Source organism: Benincasa hispida, chromosome 7, assembly GCF_009727055.1.
Source record: "Benincasa hispida cultivar B227 chromosome 7, ASM972705v1, whole genome shotgun sequence".
Taxonomy (NCBI): Eukaryota; Viridiplantae; Streptophyta; class Magnoliopsida; order Cucurbitales; family Cucurbitaceae; genus Benincasa; species Benincasa hispida.
The window spans coordinates 40,324,949-40,335,292 of record NC_052355.1 but is presented as its reverse complement, the minus strand read 5'-3'; the positions used below and the strand labels follow the sequence as shown (position 1 = coordinate 40,335,292).

Sequence of the window (10,344 nt, the reverse complement as noted above, 5' to 3'; positions counted from 1 at the left end):
CCTTTTTTTTTTTTTTTTATAAAAATATATATTTTTTTCTAATATCTGTAAATGTCTGAATTAATTTATGTGCACCTTGACTAATTTCAAGAGATCATTTGACCCTACAACATTGGAAAGCCAAAGAAATTCATAGGATACTAAATGCTAGATAGGTGACCACTATAGATTGAACCAGTGACTTCTTAACCTTATATCAAGAGAATATTTTCTTATTTATCACTAGGCCAACCACTTTTCTCTTAATAGAGACTAGTTTGGTTGGAAGATAATCATTTTTGGCTCGTGGGTATTTGGTTTTTACATCAAATCAAAGCTTAAGAGAGAGATAGAGTAAAGAACATGGAAAGAAAATCCAAATTTGTTAGAATAATGGAGAAAGGGCACCACCACGAGTGATGCAGCTTTTCTTTTGTGGTCGCTTTCAAGTTCTCTTGACATAAACTAGCATTATTGAATGAGAGGAAATGAGTCATCCAGCAATATGTGATTAATAAAGCACATGCCTTGCATCCAAAACAACAGTGCACAATTACTTATTGAAGCAAGTAATCATGAAACTGACCAAAATTTTTCAAAATTGACACATTCTAGTTTGACTATTGCTATCCAGTGCCAGATTCCTAGTATCCAAGAAGGATCAACCCCATAGCTCTATCAGAATTCCTACCCATATGCTAAAAAAGATAGCTCTGACTTAAGTATGTTTTTTTCCCCACTCTAATTGTATTTTGCAATATTTTTAAACAACACAAATCAATTTTAAAGTTCAACAGTTCAGCGTATCAGAAATGTCCAAACTGATCCGGATTTGGTTAGTTTAGATAAGCAGAAATATTTAAATGGGTCCAAGACTCGTACATTAGTGGATGACATGATTGAGAATGATGGAAACGACTAAATTAACTGAATCATCCATACTTGATTTCCTCTTCTCCACGCTAGTCAACTCATATTAAAAGCGGTATTTATGAGTTTTTTTTTCCTCCTTTTTTAATAGTTCAATATTGATGGATTCAAACCTTGGATCTCCTAGTTAAGACTCGAGTATATGCTTAATAAAATTAAACTATGTTCAAATTGGCGATGAGCTAATTTTTAATTGATTTTTTTAAAGAAAATATTGCTTTTACTCTTTCTTGGTAGTTTAATAAAGTAAAAGAGAGCACCAACATTTCAGAGAATTTTGCCCTTGAAAACAATCAATAATACAATCAGACGGCATGGAATTGGACTTAAAGCCCACAAACTAGCTAAGGCCCAAACTTACCGAGGAAGAGATTTAACATGAAATTTGCATCAACTGCAACTTTACAACTATTCAAGCAGAAGCAGTAGCTGCTGCTGCCTTTTTCTTTGCGAAGTATTCCTCTGCACGTGCGAGGTTCTTAGCCACTGATGGCTTAACCCACTTCTTCCGTCCAGGTAATACAGTTAGGGAGCAGCCAGCAGCTTCAAGCTTCTCTTTTGCTGCTGATGAAAAAGCCCGAGCTTTGATATTTAGCTTCACACTTAGCTCCCCATCGGCTAAAATCTGAAGGAAAGACAAGGTCAAGCAAATTATGAATCAGTCACCAGAACCTTGATGAGTTAAGCAACATCTGTTTAAATCATTCAGTTTTGGTTCCACTTCTTGGAGTAGAGGACAGCACATCACAATGTCAATTTTGATATCCACTTGTGTAATCTTAACAATGTAGATACTCGTGATATTAGTACCTTTAATGGGAGTTTCCTTTCTCTTCCTGATGGGTTGATCAAACCCTTCTCTTTTAAAGTTTCCAAGGAGACCTCTTCCCCTTCCTGAAATCCTGCCTCTTCAATGTCTTTCAGATTTACTGGCACATATTTAGGTAACCCAGCATGCATACCTTGAAAACAAAAGCAGATGTTCACCTTGAATATCACAAATTCATGCGAAGGTGACCATAAGGAAAACAAATGCAATACACGATATATCATCTTGGAATGTCCTTTTTATGAAAAAGATATAGTAAGGAATGAGAAGAGAAACAGGAAGAGGAAATCATAAAATCCATTCTCTTTACATGATATTGAAATACCTTTCATAAACTAAATATTCTAACCAAAGGCATAGCTAGCAACAAGGCATAGCTAGTAACGAGGAATGGTTAACCATACAAGATATTATGTAAGAGAGTTACTTTTTTTGGGTCCATAGATTTTGTACTCTGTCTGGGAGCTTGAGTAATTACACTTAATTAGACATTCAACCCAATAGGAGGAATTTTTATATTTCTTTCGGCTAGGTTGACAGATCATCTATTCCCCTCGTTTTCATAGTCCTCCTGTCACGTTTATACATCATTACCATTTCCCAGAAGGCAAAAAGTAAATAAACAACCTCCTACATCCAGTTTGAAGAGTATTCTTTCTCGCACACTGGAGGCTAAGAAGCATAAATACGGATATGAGACATAGATACGACGATGTGTCATATTTTAAAAGTTTAGGACATGACATGACAAGGACATGCTTATTAAAATATATACCATTTTTATACCAAAGGAAAATTCAAAGTAAATTAGTTGATGCATTTATATCCTTAAAAAACTTAGTTCGATGTATTCCACACTCAAAATTTATTAGTATTGTCATATATGTGCCTTTTTAGTCTTCTCAACAAGTGTTCTATGCATGTCTAACACATTTGTTGCACTAACAAGTGTCCGATATGTGTACAACAAGTGTTGGAGTGTCCAAGTGTCTGACATGAGCACATGAGCACATTCGCAAAACTGAAGTGTCTGTGCTTCTTAGGTGGCTGCAGGATACTTGAAGGCCATATCATGAACCATAACAGCTTCCTAATCACTCTAGCCCAAACATGATTAGACGACTTATTGATTATGTTTCAAGCAACCAGGAAAAGGATGTTCACTAATAGAGCGACTGCTTTTCTCCCTTGCCCTAGTCTCCTAAAGTCTAACAAGGTCGAATGTCCTCCAATCGAGGAATAAGGAATTACACAAATTACACAAGTGCAATAATTCCAAACATCTGTTGGCAATTGCTCCAACAACCTCCTAGTACTAAATAGGTAAAATGAAATTAAGGGAAAAGACTGAGATCAATGAATGGAAGTTTTGAAGATAAGAAAGAAAAGATAATTTGAACTCTCCCTCAATGAAGCAACCACAACCTATAACGGAATTAGCCATTGTGGACGCCTAGCAGCCAGATACGTAAAGTTCTATAATTCGTATACAAAAGGCAAGTAGCACTGGCAGAATGATAGAAATTACCTCCTGCAATTCCTCTAAGTTTGGGGATTCTTCGATAAAGAGGCATTTGTCCACCTTCGAATCCTTTTCTAACACCAGGTCCAGACCTTGATTTCTGACCTCTCATTCCAAACCCGCAGCTACCGCCCTGTCCCGCGGATATACCTCTCCCCTTTCTCTTGCCCTTCTTCCTCGAACCTGGCTGTGGTCCGAGATTGTCCAGACGGAACCGCACACTCTCGACGGGGGAGGCAGAAAGGGAAGAGGCGGGAGCCTGGTTGCGAACAACCAAGTGTTTACCATCTCCGACCTTGAATTTGAGCCTGAGAGAAGAAATGGTGAGCTGCTTTGGGTTGAGAATCTTCACATTTCCCTGGAAATGCAAGTGAATTAGAGATCAGCAGAAAATTGAACTGAGATAACGTGTCGAATTTGAAACTAAGAGAGTAAAGAAAGAAACAGGGAGGACATGGTGAATACCTTGAAGGAAGTGGTTGGATAAGGCAGAGCAGTGGCCGTTCTGGTCAAGGAAGTTGAAGATAAGGAAAGAAGGGCAGCCATGGATAAACTGGGACTGAGTGTTTACAGTTCACGTTCTGTTCCTCTTTCTCTTTGTTCCCAATGTGACGATGCGAGCCTAATGGGCCTTCGTTATTGCCATCACGATTGGGTCCGTTGGACATTTTTGGGCTTTCCTTTCATGGATTTCCCCCTTTTCCTTTTTATGCTTTTTTTTCTTCGTTAACGTGTATATTTTATCGTGGGGTTTTAGTACGGAAGGCCTTTTTAGGAGCCCAAATAAAATTTGATCAAAGATTTAAATTTGATAAAAAAAATAATCTTTTACTTAGCATGTAAAAGTACCATCTTATTCCCAAATCACATGCGAGGACCTGATGCTCAAACGAAAGCTTGTTTCTCGCTCTCACTTCTAGCTTCTCGCTTTAGCCTCATTCTAGCTTCTCGTTCCAACCTTCCACTCTTTTTTCTTGTTCCTCATTAGACACAACTGTAATTGTTTTCTTCGATTTTTTTCTTTGTTCAGATTTTTCTCTTGCTTCTTCCTCTCGCTTCTTGCTCTGGTCTCTTTCTTCTCGATCTGGCTTCTCGCTCCTTCCTTTTGTTCCTTATTAGACGCAACTTCAATTTTTCCTTTGGAAAAAAAATGCAAAACGAAGACAGAAGAAAAAAAAAATCTGGAGAACGAAGAAGATGACAAGCACAGGAGGAGAAGAAGAACATGTGAAAAATGGAAGAAGAAGATGAAGAAGAAGAACACATACAAAAAATGGAAGGAGAAGAAAACGATGACGATGCAGAACCAACAAGAAACGGGAGAACAAGAATGCAGAAGAGAAAGAAGAAGACGAATGCATAAAAAGTGCACATGTTTTATTATTATTATTATTATTATTTCAGATCGAGCAGTTGAACACGAAGAAGAAGAAAGAAATGCATTGGGGTTAAAGTGGTAATGTTTCATAGTACTGACATAAGCAAAGGACTACAATTCATTAACTTTTAAAATTAGGTTTAATTTTTATTTGAAGAGCTAATTCTTCTTTTTATTTTATAGCCTCGTAATTTTTCGAAAAAAAAAAACATATTAGTTTTTCTTAGAAAAATAACCTATTACTAAATTTACTTAAAATCTTTGAATACGCAACAAAGTAGAATATTCATAATTTCAAAAGTATATAACAATTTAACATCAATAGGGCTATCACTTATCAGAATTGTTCAGGTTAATAGACAACCAACTAGTGATTTGATTACTTCCAAATTTAAGCCTAAATTCCTATATAATTAAGGAGCACAAGGTAAGTAGGTAGAATACAATAATGTCGTGTCAACTTGAAGTTGAAATAGTAATTATTATTATTGTTTAAAATATCGAGGTCTTAATTTTACAAAAATGTCGATAACAATATAAAAAATACTATTCTTCAATATTTTGAAAAATTATATACAAAAAGCATTAAAAATCTCTAAATTAATAAATAAATATTTCATGCTTTTTAAACCAATTTAAATGTTTATAGTGTAATTATATTCACATTAGTATTTTGGAGAAAATTACTCTTTTGGTCCTCAAGTTTTGAAGAATATATGTATTTGATCCTTAAGGTTTAAATATTTACTTTTTTAATCCTCAGGTTTATAAGAATAGACCCATTCGGTCCCCGAGTTTTCAAAATATACCTTCAAAATATACTTTTTTAGTCACTGAATTTTAAAAAATAGGTTAAAAAAATCTCTCATATAACCTTATACTATTATTTTGAATAATTGCATAACATTTTAAATTAGAAGAATAATTTTTAAAAATCACATCCTCTCTAAAACTATATTTTTAAAATTTTAAATATCATAAATTATTTTTAAAAAGTCAAATAAAAAATACTTCAAAAACTTTTTAAACCTTATAACTTGGAGACTAAAAATGTACATTTTGAAAATTCAAGGAGTAAATAGACCTATTTTTATAAATTTGAAGACTAAAAAAGTACATTTTAAAAACTGAGGGACCATACGCTCATATTGTTCGAAGACTAAAAAGATAATTTTTCATATTTATTTATATGAAATAACAGAAATTTTCAATCATTCCCCTAGTTGAAGTAGAACCCATATGGAAATGTGGAAATAATGATGGAACTATAATACCATGATTGTTATTATCTTTATCTTTCATCATACCATATAGTCATGAGTTGAGAAAGCATTTGACCTTAAAAAAAATTAAGGAGGATTTTCAAAAATAGAAAAAAAGGGGAACTATATACCTACAATAGCAAAATTTTAATACAAAAAAATCTATCAATGATAAACTCTATCGTCAATAGATTGTTATCAGTGATATGATCTATCCTCGATAGATTTTGTTATATTTACAAATTCTTTTGTATTATGTGATATCTGTTAATATTTTGGATTTGATAGGTATATTTGTAACTACGGACACATTTGACAAATTGGGCTCTATTGGGCCTATTGGAAGCCCACGGAGGTTGAGTATGGGCCTAGGCCGGAGTCCATCCGTCGGCAAGCAGGGAGGGGAATAGATGCCACGTGCAGCTGCCGACTGGTATAGTCAGATTGGTTGATATCTATGTTTTACCGAATCCAAAACAAACAGTAATTTCAACTTTTGAGTTTTGACCCTCAATTCTCAACACTTAAAACGACTTATATCTAACACCTTTCAATTTTAATTCCATTTTTCTCCTCCACGGTCCCCAATATTCCAACAAATACTCTCCATTCGTTTTTACTAAAAATATTAAAGCAGTCAAGCCGACTGTTTTGGTCAAAAAAAAAAAAAAAAAAGAAAAAAAAGTTTTCAAATTCTCAATTTGTGTAATAAGTAGGATTAAATGGTCGGTGAGAAAAAAAAGAAATGATATCACATGCGTATGTCCATGCAATTCTTTTTGATTTTCCTTTTCATCATTTAATTGCGGTACCGTCAAAGCCATACATTATTCTTCTTCCATATTTGAAAATGTACCCTAATTCTATTTCATTAATTTCTATTAAAAAAAAAAAATTATCAACTCAATTTGTGGACCAGTGTGGAAATCATTTCTTCTTTATTGCTCCTTAATTTCAAGTAAAGCTAAAAAAATAAGGTTACTTTAAAAAAAAAAAAGTTGAACATGCTGGAAATAGTAATAAAGAAGAAATGATTAATTATCATATGTTATGAGTAAACATGACCATTGTTCTTTTGTTTGTTTGTTTTTTTTTTTTTTTGAGAAAAAAAGTATTGGTACATGATCGTAAAATCAAGAACTTTTGGCTTTTGAAGATCATAGGGTCTACTTACAAGATCCCTATAAGATGCAGGACTCTGTCTTGTGAGGTTTTCATCAGTTTTCTATTAGTTCAGTGGCTTCGTCTCCAACCCTCAAGTTCTTGCTTTAGATTAGATCATCTGAAGCTAAACAACAATGGTAGTTGAGGAAATCATTTCAGAAAGGAGTAAATTGAATCTCTCGACAAATGAAATGTTCCCTAAGATTGCAATGGATCCTGAAATTAAAAACAACATAAATTATCACCTCGATCACTTCCTCATGGGCAGACTCCTTACTTCACGCATCATTTTTGTCCCTACTCAGAGAAATGCCTTTATAAACGCTTGGAGATTTCACCAAAATACAAGCTTGGAAAGCATCGAAAAAAATATAATTTTGTTTACATTCGAGAAACAAGAAGACAAAGATTGGATTTTGGACTCACGACTGACTTTTTGACAAATCCCTCTTTGTTCTTGAATCCCTAAAACATAGACTTAAGACATCTGAAATCCCATCCATTTTGATTTACCTCTAGGATTCTAGAACAAATGCATGGATACAAAAATAGGCAACTCTATTGGTTCATTTTTGGATGTCGACTGCGATCAAGAAGAATTTTGTTGGGAGAATTTATGAAAATCAGAGTACTCATTGACATCTCAAAACCCCTTCGCAGATGAATAATAATCAACACAGATAGTTTTTCCTCTGATCGATGGGTCAAATTTAAATATGAAAAACTTCCGAACTTTTGCTATTTTTGTGGATACATAGGACATACAACAAAGGATTGCTCTTCTCTTAAACAATCTTCTTCTCAAGAGAACTTCAAAGATTACCGCTATAGTGCTTGGATGAACTTCCACAGCTCCCCAAAATCTGAAGGAAAAAACATCCTCAAAATCCTTTAAAAGATAATGCTAAGGAAAAAGAAAAAGAAAAAGAGGATTCCAAAACCCATCAACATACGGACCATGAGGAAACATCTATTAATGATCCAGTCACAAAATTCACTACTAACATCAACAAGAATATCATAATTAATTTAAATGAAGATCTTCCCTCCAACCTAGAGAATATTAACCTTCCTCATGAATCCTTTACCACTTCCAAAGATCTAGAAATACCTACATACAAAGAAGCATAAAATCTTTTGCCCACCACAAAATCATTCGTTGAGGTGCCTAACCCTCTAGAAAAACCGAAAAGACATAAAAAATTCGTAATTGGATCATTCAAAGAGTCACCTGTTCCTACAAATATAGAAAGAAAATCCACATATCAACAAGCCCAGTTCCTGCATGCATCGTCATCTTCCAATCTCCAGTTGCCGCTATGAACTAATTCCCAAAATTGAAGAACAAAGATGGTTAGTGACGCTTGAATTATTATCTAGGCTGATCATCATTCTCCACCGAATAAGTCTCCAACACAAGTAAATTGCATTTACCTTGCTTGACCTTTTTATTTTCTGCTAAGTATTTGGAACAATTCCTCTTCCAATGTAACAAATTGCCTTTGCAGCCTTGGCCTTTTTGCCCTTTTGGGTAGCAGCTGAGGATTAACTTTCCCTTTTCCACCTTTCTTCTTCCACTTTTTGGTGCCAGAAGAGGAATGCACATACTTAGTTCCAGAGGTTGAACCTCTGAAGAACTTTTTAGAGGATGAGGCAACATTTGCCTCACCTTTCTATTCCTTGACTTTTATTAAGGATTGGAAAGTCTACAGTTCGTTCAGCAAGGTGGTCAGGTTGTAGTCAATCCTATTCATAACAGCATTGCTACAGAATATTAGAAAACTTTCAGGTAAAGTTTCTAAGATAAACTAACCTAACTTGTCTCATCAATCACAGACCCGTTCATCTCAGCTACATTAAAGACCATCATTTTGAGAACATGTTCTCGAAATGATACCTCTTCTTGCATACGGGCATTAAAGATGAATTTAAGAGCGTCATGGCTGAGTCTGAACGGCTGTCTGAACATTCCGTACAGGGACTCCATGATCTCAAAGGTATTGAAAATGGGCTCAAACTTCTTGGCCAAGACTTCAGAAAGGCTTGCCAAGATATATGCTTGGGCCTTTTCATTTGTCCATACCCAACGCTTGTATGCCTCCCGAACGTTTTGAGTGACATTTTGAGTTTGGGACTGGAGAACATTACACTACCAAGATAAATCTTAAATCATCAATGATTAGAACTATATTGATTGTGTTTTTTCGTGTGATGTAATTATTGAAGGGATTGAATTCCAAGCGGAGGCGTGTGATCGCCTTGTAATTTTGTTTTCGATTTTACAAAAACCAAATACGATATAAAAATAATAATACAATGAATAAAAAATTCAGCCTAGCATGCATTTAAGAGAAGAAAAAAAAAGGAAGAGCTACACCTTACCTTTGTAGATTCCCAAATTCTTCATGATTCCCTCCGCATCTTATCTGGAACGTCTCTTCAATGATCAAGGGACACCATCGTAAGTGAAACCTTGTTATTCTCTAGGATCCCAAGAATTGGATGTATGGTCTCCAAGACTTGGAATCGAAAGAAGAAGTAATAGAGAAAAGAATAGAGACTTTGAGAGAAGTAGTAGGAGGCTAGGATTCAGAATTCCCAATTCAACTGTATCACAAACATGGGCCATGAAGATCTATTTATAGAGAGGAGGGGTGACCCCTTTTCTCCTAGTCTTTTCTATTCCTACTCCAGTTCTAATTTAATTAAATAACTTTTATTTAATTAATTAATTCAATAATTAAATAACCATATATATTAAATCCAATTTAATATATAATATTAATTAATTAATAAATAAACATCACATATTTATTTATCTCTACTTCTAAAAAATTAATTAATTAATCAATTAAACGACTATATTCAATCATATGTAATATAGAATTAATCAACATATAATTATCACATATTTATATGTATGTATCTCTTTAATATTTGAATCTTATTAAAATATTTTTCTCTCTTAATTATAGATCACATCTATAATTAACCCTATTATATTAATCTCATTAATATGCAATTGATTTGAATAATTCAAACCATTTCTCTTATATACCCTTTAGTGAGCTAATAAAGGGATCTTATGAACTTATAGATTAGAAGCTCTAATGATATAAGATTAATTAATTAAATTAATCAATTTTCATTAGCTACCAGTCACTCCATTAAAGATTGTAGCTGCACTCTTCGCACTATAGATTTATTTCTGTGCCCATGAATATAACCAATCAATAGTGAGTTGACCCTTCACAAATTGTTCATAACTATAGTTAGGTCA

The 10,344-nt window shown here is 34.0% G+C and overlaps 1 protein-coding gene across 1 annotated transcript; it reads right to left on the bottom strand.

Moving 5' to 3' along the window:
• Positions 1–1,101: 1,101 nt before the first annotated feature.
• On the bottom strand, positions 1,102–3,885 carry LOC120080812 (50S ribosomal protein L15, chloroplastic). Its single transcript, XM_039035455.1, has 4 exons — positions 3,726–3,885; positions 3,267–3,618; positions 1,720–1,871; positions 1,102–1,534 (listed from the first exon to the last, which is right to left on the bottom strand). The coding sequence occupies exons 1-4, from the start codon at positions 3,804–3,806 to the stop codon at positions 1,322–1,324; spliced, it is 798 nt and encodes a 265-aa protein (XP_038891383.1). The 5' UTR covers positions 3,807–3,885; the 3' UTR covers positions 1,102–1,321.
• Positions 3,886–10,344: the final 6,459 nt, after the last annotated feature.